General features: G+C 49.0%; 1 protein-coding gene across 1 annotated transcript in view; it reads left to right on the top strand.

Annotated features, from left to right (window-relative positions):
• FAM20A (FAM20A golgi associated secretory pathway pseudokinase) overlaps nt 1–12,957 on the top strand; it is a 44,519-nt gene extending 31,562 nt beyond the window's left edge. Inside the window, exons 5-11 of the mRNA XM_074343560.1 lie at nt 3,496–3,588; nt 4,381–4,496; nt 4,975–5,155; nt 6,057–6,166; nt 6,936–7,017; nt 7,502–7,561; nt 8,758–12,957. Of these exons, the coding sequence (XP_074199661.1) occupies nt 3,496–3,588; nt 4,381–4,496; nt 4,975–5,155; nt 6,057–6,166; nt 6,936–7,017; nt 7,502–7,561; nt 8,758–9,022 (907 nt within the window). The 3' untranslated portion in view covers nt 9,023–12,957. The remainder of the gene's footprint in view (nt 1–3,495; nt 3,589–4,380; nt 4,497–4,974; nt 5,156–6,056; nt 6,167–6,935; nt 7,018–7,501; nt 7,562–8,757) is intronic.
• Nucleotides 12,958–13,146: the final 189 nt, after the last annotated feature.

Below are 13,146 nucleotides of genomic sequence, written 5' to 3'. Positions count from 1 at the left end.
CATATAACCGTTTTGGTAATAATAATTAAAAATCGTAAGAGCTAGGTCTTTGCTAGTTTCCACGTTGCACACTTGGCATGAACTGTCATTGATTCATCAACCTTCTTATGAGCCAGGTGGTTTGGGTGACCACTTTACAGATGGAGACACTGAGGTCAGCTCACCCCAACCTCCCAGCTGCAAGCAGTGGGACCAGGATTCAAACCCAGGCGGCTGGATTGCTAAATTCACACTCTGTATAATTGATCCCCGCGTTTTTCCAGGGCTAGAATCCTCAAAAAGTTGACAGAGATCTACATAGTAATACTTGTTTTGATTGAAAAACTAGCCAATGAAGAAAGACTACTATGAAGTCAGTCACACTTTTAAATTAATCTCTATTTTATTCGTAAATAAAGCAAGAGCATGCCTTTAACATTTTGCAGTGCATGTATGTGGGCGAAATAATGTGTATTCAGTCTATGGACCGAGCTTGGTGTGCATATGAATCCGTGGCCCCCAAAGGGTCTGCAGCCTACAGGTGTGGGACTTCTGAATCAGGAGTGGTCCCCTGGAGTTGACATGCCCAAGAGAAAATGGCGCAGGAGAGGTTCCTGTCACCCAAGTCTTGCTTTCTGCCAGAATGGACCACCTTCCAGTGGAATCCCATTAGACTGACTTAGATTCCAAACCTTCCATCAACGGAGAGGCTCACTGAAGGCCCTGTGGGTGGGTCTGATGGTGGAAGGAGCGCTGAATAATGAATCTTAGTTCTAGTCCCTGCACTGCGTTGGAAAAGCACTTAATAAGTACTAGGTGCTTATAAAGAACTAAGTCTAGAAGAATTGGTCTGGGGTGGGGGGGGTCAAGGCCCAGGCAGCCTTGAAAACCACCACCATATAAGGAGACCTTCCATTTCCCATGTGAAAATCCAAAAACCTAGTTATTTGGTCAATTTAAATATATAACTTTTCAGAGATGTATGTGAAACGAGTGACTGTCTGCCTATATTTAATTTACTGATAAAAAAAAAATCTCATATAAAACAATACAGAGACTTGGAAATCTTGCTTTTCTTTCCCTCCCAGTCTCACATTTCACCTGTCCTTTTTCTTTTTGGAGCAGCGTAAGGTTTACTGCAGGGCCGAACAAAGAGGGCAGGGTGGTTTGTGCCCAAGAAAACCCTGAACTCTGTCCAGAATTTTTGACATTGGTCCTCGCCATCGCTAGAGTCGAGTTTGGGGTCAAGGTTAAAATCAGTGTTGAATTCTCTTCCCGCCGCCACCACCAGGCTGTTTAAACCAGTTCAGTCGGGTAATAAAACCAGCATCTCTGTTGAAGGAATCTGTCCCAAACAAAATGAAGAAACTGAGAGGTGGGGGGAGCCTGTCATTTGCAGGACTATGCAGGGACTTAAATACAGAGAAACTCCCTTTTCTGAGGGACAGTTTGGGGAGGGGATCCCCTCTTATATCCAAGCATATAAGGTACTTTAAAAAAAAAAAAAAAAAAGCGCTCCTTTTAAAAGAGAATGACAGCAGAGAGCACACACAGTCAGTCCGGGCTCCAGAAGCAGGCACTCAGCTGAACACAAGAGCCATCATCACGCTCGGGCCATTAGAGAGTTTTAAATTATTGTCACGGTCAGTCGTGCACGTTTAATGTAGACTCATAACTGAGCACCAGTTAAGGAGAGGACACAGAAGGAACACTTGATATAGAAACAGGACGTTAAAGAGAAGCATAAAAATCATAATAAATCTGCAGATCCATGAATTGCATTCTCTGAGTGAAGTTCTCGTACGGCACACCAGGGTGCCTGTAGTTTTTAAAAACTGGAAGCTAACAGAAAGTGGATGAACTCCGTTTGGGGGAGGAGAAACTGCTCACTCTTGCAGTGTGTTATTTGCAAGAAAGCACATGAAGTAACAGCCTAAAACCTCTTCTCTGCCTTGTCAATGACAAACAAAATGCCAAAAGTGCTCAAGTTAACCAGGTTTTTTTTTTTCCTGAATATAATCCAAAAGCTTCCAACATTAGGTCATAAAAGCCATTTTATCTATGCTAAGGCCATAGCACAAAGTTTAACATGCATTTTATAAAATTTAGTCCAAAGCCAAAGTAAGTATCATTCTAAAATGTATTTCTTGAAAACGCAGGCATTTTTTTCTATACGTAATGTCAAGTAAATAGCATTGGTCCCCTTTTAAAAAGGAAAACAGAAACTTACCTGTGGGTGATGTAAATTATGACTATGATTTAGAGATTTATTTTAATGTAATACGGTCTGTACAATGAGAACTCCATCTGTGCTTCACATGCTCTGAGAAGCACTGATGTAGAGGAAAAATTATTTTCAGATTTAAAGTCACTTCTAAATATGCCATACGAAAATGAGGAAATGGCGTTTCAGAAAATTCTGAAGGGCATCCGAGAGACTGTATGTTCTTATGGATAGAATTTAAGAATTAAAGCGAGATTAGGTCACAGGGACGGTCCTTGCTGGCCCGGACTCTGGGCGGCAGTAGTGAGGAGAAACGGGTCAGGTCTGGGCATACTTTAAATGTGGCTGCACCTTTTAAAAAAAGGAGTCTCCTCTTTCTGGGCAGCCCCTCACTCTGGTTTCCAGGACCCATGGCCGTTTCTGGCCAAGTGCACGGCACGCTTTCAATTTCAAGTGCCGTTTGAGTGCAGCATTCCGCAACATTACGTCTTCTCACATTTATGTTGCTTTTGCGAATGTCATGCAGCCCTACACGGTAGATTGTAAAATTATCTGAAGATCATCATTCTTCCAGTGATTACTAGCGTCAAGTCAACCTGGGGCCAGAAGCCGGGGTGCCCTTAGTTATTGGGAGGCACATTTCTGAATATACACACCCAGCCAATTCATCAAGACCAGGCAGGATGATGCTTTTCAGGAATCCATTAGAGATTTTTTTTAATGTATGTAAATAAACATCCTCAATGCCAGCCACCTTCAGCTCTCTAGTAGGACCCTTATTGCACAAAGACCCGGAATCTATCTGCTCTTCAAATGTCAGTCATGTGAAACTGCACCTCCAGGACCCTCTTCCTTTTATGAAGTCCTGTCTCATACCCCAGCTCTCTCAGTCCTTGGCATCTGGGTCTGCGCTCCCTGCGTCTGGTGTGTGAGCCAGTCCCCCGTCTTCTGTGTATCTGCAGAAGAGTGGATTTCTTCCCTCTTGACTACTGGGTTTTTAAAAGAATCAGCCACTGTCGCCAGAGCTGTTTGCATCGGAGACGTGGCGTTGGGGATGCCAACAGGACAGTCGATGTCCTGCAAGTAGCCCAACTCCTGCTACTGTGCAGCCTGGGTGGGTGGGTGTGGCAGGGTCTTCTCCAAGCCCAGGGAGCCTCGGGCCATTCCAGCATCACGCTGTGCATACAATAAAAGCATGAAAGCGTGTTTTCCTCTCCGTCTGGTCACGTCTGTCAGCTCTCCTCTCGGGCTTGAAGTCTGAGTCCAGGGCGTGATTCCTTCCTTCCTTCCAGACAGCAGCGAGATGAAGAGACACCCGAGGACTTTTTCTACTTCATTGACTTCCAGAGACACAACGCCGAGATTGCCGCGTTCCATCTCGACAGGTGGGGTCCGGCCCCGCGGGGACGGTGTTCACTGCCAAGGCCAACCCCAAGGCGGGCAGAGCCTCAGGGAGACCTCTCTGGAGTTCCTTCTCTCCAACACTTGCTCATATCCGCGAACTCCAGTGATGCCTTCACACCCAACACGTCCCATCCAACCCCATGGATTGAAAAACTCGAGGTCTTTTAATGTAATGAAAGGAATAACTTAGAAAGAAAATGAACCCTGCCAGGCAGCTCAAGCTTCCACCTGAACTGGACATGGCCCTTTGGCTCTGGTTTCCTGATTTAAAAGGAGGGAGAATGTGCCCACTCCCATTTCTCCAAAGAGTCTTACGATAGTAAAAGGTGAAAGTTCATTCCTAAACTTCCTAGCTCTTCCTGTTTGCCCGTCATTACTCCTTAAGGTGTGGTCTGTGGACTGGAAGCCTGGCTACCCCCACCCCCACCCCGCCACCTCCCAGGGAGCTTTTCAGAAATGCGGAATCACGGTCTCACCCTGGCTCCACTGAATCAGAGCCTGCATTTGCACAAGATCCCAGGTGACTCGTGCACACTGAAGCGTGAGAAGCTCTGACCTGGAACACAGCTTGGCTGGTGGGGAGCTTTGCCCAGGAGGCTTGATGGGACCAGGATGCCAGCCCCTTTGATGTAGGCGTGCCCTGGGCATGGTCGACTCAGCCCTGCAGAGACCCTCTCAGCTGGGTCTGGTCGGCAAGCCCAGTCCATTTCTAGTGGGCGACCATCTAACTCCTGACCCGCCCTCAGATCTGAACAGGGCTGCCTCTCTTTCAGGATTTTGGACTTCCGAAGGGTGCCACCAACAGTGGGGAGGCTAGTCAACGTCACCAAGGAAATCCTGGAGGTCACCAAGAATGAAATCCTGCAGAGTGTTTTCTTTGTCTCTCCAGGTAGAGTACTGGCCAAGGCAATATTCTGGGTCTGAGAATGTGGTCTGACCGGTAGCGCCACCCATTACTGGACACTCCCGCCCTGGTCCAGCTGAGCGTCACACGAGATGAACTGGGGGCTGGAGATGGTTGTACGTGAGACGCTAACTAGCCTGTGTGAGCCCTGAACGCTAATGCCAGCCTTTCTGGAACCAGGTGTAATCCATTCAAACAATGACCGTTCTAATCATGTGGGTGGGATGCCGTGAGGCTGGGCCCCATGCTTTCTCTATGCTGAAGCACGTGAAAATTGGTACCCAGGATGCTCAGTTTAATAGCACTCACAAGCCCCTAGATCTGGAAAAGGCGATGTTTTCTTCTTCTCCTGCCTTTTCCCAAGCTGTGAATTTAGGGTTTCCCTTCCCTCCTGGTGGACTTCGTGGGGCAGGAAGATGACATGCCTCCTTCTCTTACTGTTCTCTCCTCCGCCCTCCTCCAGCCAGCAACGTGTGCTTCTTTGCCAAGTGCCCATACATGTGCAAGACGGAATACGCCGTCTGCGGCAACCCACACCTTCTGGAGGGCTCCCTCTCCGCCTTCCTGCCGTCCCTCAACCTGGCCCCCCGGCTGTCTGTGCCCAACCCCTGGATCCGCTCCTACTCGCTGGCAGGAAAAGAGGAGTGAGTTGGCCCCCTGGCCGCGATGCCATCCCACGTCCCTGAGAGTGGCCACAGTCCCTGTACCAGGGACTTGTGGCCAGCCAGGCACAGGTCCCTGAAGCTGCCTCAGTCCCCCTTTGCCTCATCGCATATGGGTCCTGGGCGTCTGTTCGGCCCCTTTAGTTCACGTGTTCAGTTATAAAGAGCCCATGGTGTTCTCAGCACTAGGGGATGCTGATGCAAAAGACACGGGCTCCCCCTTCAAGAAGCCACACGGTCCAGGGGGTGGTCAGACAGCAGCCAAATGGTGAAAACGCAGTGCCACACTTGCTATCGCACAGAGACAGCCCCCAGGAGCCCACAGGAGGGACCCGGGTTCACTGAGGAAGCCCCGTGAGGCCAGGACCTCCTGGTTGTTCCCCCGGGGCCTGGCACACCCCCGGGCACAGAGCAGGCCCTCCCTTAATATCAGGTGACTGAAGGAGGGGGTTCCTCGATCCAGAGCCCCCAGTTGTGGTGGGAGGAGAAGGAAGCAGGCAAGAATTTCTGGAGGGGGTGCCGGAATTCAGGGACTTGTGAAGACTGAGGGAGAGCCCACCAGACGAAAGGGGGCCTGGGGTGAGGGCTGCAGAGGAAGCAGGTCCCTGCTTCCTCTGGTGTGAGGTCAGTACAGCACCCAACAGGGCGGACACTTAGCATATGGGTGGTGGAAGGCCCCAGGCCCTCCTCACCATGTGGAATCTGCAGCGCCCGTGTGTCCCTCCTCAGGGTCGTCCCGGGTGCACCCAGGACCCCCTGTGTGCTGAGGAGCTGCCACCAGCCTGGGGCAGGACCAGGGAGCCAGGGATTTGGGGATGCGAGGGGGCCCCCAACACCTTGCCGTCTTGGCTTTTCCAGCCCCAGGACTTCTTCTCCCCCTCAGGTGGGAGGTCAATCCACTTTACTGTGACACCGTGAAGCAGATCTACCCGCACAACAGCAGCAACCGGCTGCTCAACATCATCGACATGGCCATCTTCGACTTCCTGACAGGCAGGTGCCCCCGCGCAGGGCCTGCGGCGGTGGCAGCGGGCTCCATGGGTGGGCTGGGTTCTCTGTGATCCCGGACTACGAGGACTGAATAACCTCCCAACAGTTCCTGGGGACAGAAGCTAACATGCTCCCCTCTTTGGAGGGGACGTCACTCCAAGGGCAGGCACCCAGCCCTGCCATGAGGCCCGAGTGGACCTCAGATCACAGGTGTCGGACTGAAGTTCTCTCTTCCCTTCGCCAAGTGAGAAGGAACCAGGGAGGGAGGGAGGAGGTGCACAGTGAGCGAGCAGCAGAGGGGAGGCCTCAGAGGGGACCAGTCATCCCACCTTCAAGTCCCTCGGGGACTGGGGAGAGGCAGCCACACACACACACACGCTTCCATCTAAAGTCAGACAGCAGCCTCCCCCGCTCAGTCGCATGCCCTTCGGGAGGCTGACCTGCTTGCCTCTGTGTCCCGGCCTCAGCTGAAGCTCTTGGGCAGGTGAGGAAGGCCACACATCCATGCAGTGTATTAGGATCCCTGGCGGGGAGCGGGGGGGTGGTGGTAATAAAAGCCTTAGATTTGGAAGCAGCCCACGTTAGGGTTTGCTTGTTCAGCTTCCTTCTCCCTCTGCAATTTCACCAGTAACTCTGGGGGAAGGACAGCTCGTGGCCCTGGGTTCAGACTCCTGTCCCTGAACAGCTAGCAGGCCTCCATGCCCTGGAGAGGCCAGGAACAGATACCCACTGGCCTGCTGGCCCAAGCTCCAACGTCCCCCCTCCTCTACAGGAAATATGGACCGGCACCATTACGAGATGTTCACCAAATTTGGGGATGACGGCTTCCTTATTCATCTTGACAATGCCAGAGGGTAAGTGTCCCGACACCCTCCTCCCAGCCACCGCGCCCCTCGTGCAGCCGCTCAGGGGAGAGAATGAGGGGCCCCACTGCCAGGTTCCCGGCCTCCTCGCCTGCCCTACTTGCTCTGTTGCCTTTTTCTCGACCTTTGCTAAGTACCGCTTGATTCTCTTCTGGCCTGAGAGCACGTGTGAAACACTGAAGTCTTCTATGAGTTCCTGGAGGCAGAGCACAGGCCTCCTCCTCCCTGGGGGTCTGGCCCAGGCCCCCTGGAGTTGGTGAATTAATGAATGAATGATGCTTGGTTTTAACATCTTGGGACAGAGGTTTTTGTGACCTGGTGGAAGGGCTGGAGAGGCAGCTGCCGTGCTCCATGGCATTTTACCCCAAGCTGTGATTCAAAAAAAAAAAAAAAAAAAATGGCAGCGACAGCAGAGGAACATAACGTTAAGGAGAGGAGATGCTTGCCACCCACAAAAACCTGTTTCTTCTCGTAGGTTCGGACGACACTCCCACGATGAAATCTCCATCCTCTCGCCGCTCTCCCAGTGCTGCCGGTGAGCTTTCGGTTCAGGGACAGGTCACAACTGTGACACTTCGTCCTGCATGCCACCAAGCTCTGAAGGTCCTCATCCGTCTTCCCTGGTCTAGGACGTGGGTGGGGGGAATGAGAGGAACGACCTCATTTCTTATCCTACAACTGCGGGAGCTGCCTTGGCACTGCTCGCACTCCCCCTCTTCTCAGCACAGGATGACTCAGGGTCTAATCTTTTAAACCTTTCAATCGCCGGCTGTAACCTTTAACCCACTCAGAGAATCACTCACTTTTGCAGAGCCTGACAGCCACGGGTATGACTAATCAGACCTACGCTTCCCATGAGCTCATAAGTACTCTACTCGATCACCATCTAAGCAAGACCCTGATTAAAGCCCCATAAAGCTGTCCAGAGAATCTCTCTCCTACGTCCATGCCTCTCCACTGTTCCAGCCCGGCTGGGCAAAACTGTCCCCCTGCTCACCTGCCGTTTCCAGAGCTAATTAGGTATTTGTGATTCACTCGCTGCGAAACCATCTCCATTTCCGGCTGGAAAACTCAGAGCAGAGACTGAGCCTTCTTGAGCTAACTTCAGTGTGCCTCCCTCCTCACGGCCCTTCCTCTCCTGAATAGGAATAGGCAGGAGCTGTTTATGACAAAAGTTGGGACAATTAAGCTGCTTACCCATCTGAGCCCGAGTCAGATTCCCACATAAAAAGAAATCAAAACCTGAAAGTCCAGGATGGTCCTGTCCCATTCGCATCCCCGATTTTGGAGTCTTGACGCAGAGCAGAGTTATAAAGTTGGCCAGGAGCAGCCTGGAGCCCGTCAGTACCTACAGGTGTTGAGGTGACAGACGTCATCGTTCCACCTCCTGGGAACGTCTCTCATCAGCTTTGTCTCCTTGAAGAGTCATTAAACATCACTTCTGTTTGGATTCCCTTAGAAACGTCAGCTGCGTCGGTCCAGTAGCCACACTGTGTGGCATTACAGATGTCACAGCACAAAAGAGATCGGGAGGCTCTTGACCAAAAGGAGACCAGGCAAAGGATGTCACCTTTCATTCAGTCCCTTTTTACCTGGTTTTCACTGAAGGCACTAGGAGAGAAGGCTCTCAAAATACCAGCGCAAACAGCTGTTTGTGGGGAAAGAAGCAAGTTTGGGGAAGTTTTTTTCTTTACATTTACTTATTTGGTTCCTATGGCTTTGTCCTTTCAGAATAAAAAGGAAAACACTTCTGCACCTGCAGCTGCTGGCCCAGGCCGACTACAGACTCAGTGACGTGATGCGGGAGTCGCTGCTAGAAGACCAGCTCACCCCGGTCCTCACAGAGCCCCACCTCCTTGCCCTGGATCGGAGACTCCAGACCATCCTGCAGACAGTGGAGGGCTGCATAGAGGCCCACGGGGAGCAGAGCGTCATAGCCAACGGCCCAGCAGAACAGTCAGCCCTGGACTCCGGCCAGGCTCACTTGACAAGCTAAGGGCTGGACGGGTCAACTTTCAGGAACAGCACCTGGAGCCCGCGGTGGACTTGAGTGCGGACCTACTTCCTCACAGCCCCCATCCACGCTGCGGGTCCTGGGGCGGGAGCGCGTGAAACAGGTGCGGCCCCGGGATGATTCTAAAAGAGCAAAGGAAGTGGGATCCACTAAACTTTCTTCCTCGGTGCACGGCCTTGGCTCCCTCTTGCCCAGGAAGCTCTGCTCATCAAGGCCACAGACCATCCCTGAGCCCACTGGGAAGTCTGGATACGGAGCAGGCTTGGAAGCCTGGTTCCCAGAAGCGAGTATTAACTGTAACGAATAAAATTAAAGGACATCAAATGGACACCTAGCTGACCCCTCCAGATCTTTATTATAGCTACAAGGATAATTCCCGAGCCAGATAAAATACCTGACATCTCACAAGCAGACAAACAAAAAATCCAGAAAATGGTAACTCTCAAACTGGTTCAAAGTAGACTTCACACTTTGTATTCATATTCCAATCACTGTGGCCCAATCTGATTACAATTATCCCTATTGACTGGTCCCCTAAGGTAATTTTTCAGAAACATTACAAGAGGCAAAAATCACATAGGGACCTGCTCAGAATATCATACAAGGGATGTTTCAATCTGAAAAGTAAACGTCAACAAGTAATATCAAAGTATGTCAAAATTAGCATCCAGTAACAACACAAGGGCAAACAAGGGCGGGCTTGGCGGTCAAACAGTGAAAGAATGGGTCCAGCAGGTACGCGAGCCTGGACCAAGGCAGGAGAAATGCCAGGGCTGGCTACGGGCCACCAACCAGGATCCTCCTCCCCATACGATCCAGGAATTGCCCCCCACCTGTCCCCAAGAGAAGCTGGGGCCACCTGGAGAAGTCTGACACCCTTAATGCCCCTCCCCTCAGCTGCTTACTCAGAAAGGACGAAGTCAAGTTTAATTTCCAAGCCTCCCTCAAACGTGGGTATTATCAGGGATTTCCTGTCTCTTCCACCTTCTCCCTGCTGACCTGCTGATGTCTGAACAGCGGGCTTTGTTTCTTACTCCGTAACTGGTGTCTGAAGACACACATGACAGGAATGCATTCTCATTAATCAATCAACAAGTAAAAATAGCTGATTTCATCAGATCAACCTTTCTAGTAAAGTCCAGAGGCTCAAATACTGGAAGTATGAGTGGGGCTGGAAGAAGCTGTCATTGAAGTGGGTACCAGGTCAAGAACTAGAGACGCCATCCACGACTTCTGCAATGTGCCCACAGACAGCCCAATGGGGTAAGTTATGAAAGTCCTTCTGACCCACCCCGGCACCCCCATTACTCATCCACTGCCCCGAACTTGCGTCTCCACGGAAGTAGCGTCACTACCACTTACGGAGTTCCTCCCACGTGCGAAAAACACAGGTTTCCAGTCCTCCCGGACAGACAGACAGAATCCCCTACACCTCCATCGTACCTCCAAGAAAACGAAATCTCAGAAAGATTAACGAAAATCACAGAACTTGATGATTCAAAACTATTCCAAAGCATTCTTTCCACTGGAACACAGAAATCCAACAGTCTCTCACCCAGTTTATGAAGTTGTATCTGCTTGTGTGAAAACAAAGATCAGCTCTTCAATAGAGGAACCTTAATCCCAGAGACCTGCGTTACTGAGCTGACCCTACAGCAGCTCAGGGCTTCCCACTTCAGGAACTGCTTCTCTCACTCCATGCCAGTATTTCCTTTTGGAGGGGGGACCAGGTAATTACACACAGAGGAATGAGAGAACATTCAGGCCGAGGCATTCAAAGAACAGCACAAAATGGTCCGAAATTCCTAACTGCAGAGCCTCAGGAAGGTAAGTCAAGGTCCCCCTCAAACCCAGGCTCTTCTGTGACAATGGCTTCATTTTCAAATGGCCCATCATAAAAATGCTGGCGCACTTTACAAACTGAGAGTAACAGAACTGAATATGACCACAGTATGTTGAGTACCGGATACCTAATTATTCACTTACCTTAAACATGCCATTATTTTTTCACTGATACCAAAGTTAAGACTCTCTCCTTCGACAAAAGTACCAGAAAGCAAAAGACTCCAGCCTTAGAACGATCAAGTTCCTCCAATATGTTCATTTTGGACTACTGTTCACCTCTTCGCAACATAAAAACTCTCCTGTTCCTAGGTAGAAACTTTTCATGCTTCCCTGTCACTACTACTAACGGCAAACTAAAAAATCAAAGGGAAGTGGACAGAACAGGAACTGGTGGAGAAACGGGTTTGGGGGAATTCATTTAGCCTTCCCCAAAGTCAGGAGGACAACTTGACTCTGAAGACTAAAAAGTAGTTGACTCTCTTACTTGTGGAAGTTTTATGGTCGGTAAATTCACCACAGACACTCAATTAACCAAGACAACCATTTGCCGTGAGACAGGGTTTAGGTTCCTGTGAGCTTCTGGTTACATTTTTGTCAAGCAGTCAATACACAACCTTGTTTTATGTGTTACGGCCTGTTAAAGACACCTTAGTTAATATATATTGTTGCTTCATCAACATGGAACTCGTGGTCAACAGCACTGTAACTCATGTCTGAAAGAAGCTATCAAAACATTTCCCTAAAGACACATCACAGCCTTCTCACCCTCAGGAACTCTAGCCAGGACTTCAGCACTACACTTGGCGGCCACAGAAGGTACAGAAGTGCAAAGAAGTGGTACTGCATAAACCCGAAAAGGGCCATCTGATCCCAGCACGAGCTAAAACTAGAAGGCAGAGCGTGCCCTTGTCCGACCTCAGCTGCACACATGAGTGTCGGGAGACTAAACTCTTCATCACTCCGCTCGTCCGGGAATGACTGTGAAAGTGCTGTGGCTGTTGATTTTAGGGTTACAAATTTTAACAAACAGGCAAATTCGCAACACTGACAAATGCAAGATCCATGAATAATGTGGATCAACTGTAATTCATCTTGAAGATCAACAAAGATGACTAAAAAAAAAATGTTCTCCATCTAGTGGTGACTTTGAAAACCACAAAGCTACTTAAGCTAAATTAATTGGCAGAACTTTCAGCAAAATGAAAAAATTATCCTCATCAGTGGTTTCGGTTTTAGGTAAGGGTCAGGAAGAAGTCACAGCTCGGATCATATGTCAACACACAAATTTTAACTTTGTATGTACACAGCAATACCGATTTCTCTGTGAAAGCTCCATAGGGTAAGAAGGGAGAGATTGAAGATTCTCCCTCTTCTACTTTTCTCTCTACAGTCTCTACTGGTAGCTATTAGGATGGCTACTTGGGGGCCACGTTAAACGGTGATCTAGGCATTACTTCTCAATGTTGCTTTATTAGCTCATCTAGGAATACACTGCCAGAAAATACAGAAATACAAAAAGGGTTCAGCCATTACTTTGTGGCTGGAGGTAAAGCGGTATTAAGAAAACTAACATTATACTACTTCAATTTTAAAATGCCAATACTTAAGTCATTAAAAAACAAAAAGTGATTTCATATGAGCCAGTGTTTTAGAGGGAAAATTAAACAACCAGTACAGTCAACCCAGGAAAAATTTTAGTTATATTCTGTTGTGACTCAAAATGTTCCAACTCCAGTGGCTTGAGGGAGGGGATTACTGAATCTGGACAAAGTGCATGTGTTATAAAGCGGTAGAATTATCTCCAACTTCACTGGATGTAAAGAAATTAATTGCAATATACTAATGAATACAACGTAATCATCCCATGCCTCAGAAATCTGAAGAATAACTGTATCAGAAATGACTTTATATGTGCAAAATATAGAAGCATACCTAAATATCTGAATGCATATGTTAAACCTGAACCAAAAACTATGCTGATCTAGAAACGGTATTTCCCCGTTAAGGCTGGGAAAGATTCAAGGCCAGAGAACCAGTCTGTCTTCAATAAAAAGGAAATCTTTGGCTCTTGATTTAATCTTTTCCTTCCATTACTCAGGAAACAGGTCTGCTACATCTCAATTACCCTTTAAGTAAGGCTTTTAGATTCATTCTTTGACAAACTGGATTGGAAACACTGAAAATAAACATTACTCTTTCAAAACCCTGACCCACTAAATTCACTTTCCTGGCCCACCAGATTGGAGTTTCTGGGGAAGGGG

Source organism: Camelus bactrianus, chromosome 16 (genome assembly GCF_048773025.1).
Source record: "Camelus bactrianus isolate YW-2024 breed Bactrian camel chromosome 16, ASM4877302v1, whole genome shotgun sequence".
NCBI lineage: Eukaryota > Metazoa > Chordata > Mammalia > Artiodactyla > Camelidae > Camelus > Camelus bactrianus.
The sequence above is the reverse complement of the archived record's forward strand: the minus strand, read 5'-3'. Positions and strand labels throughout refer to the sequence as shown.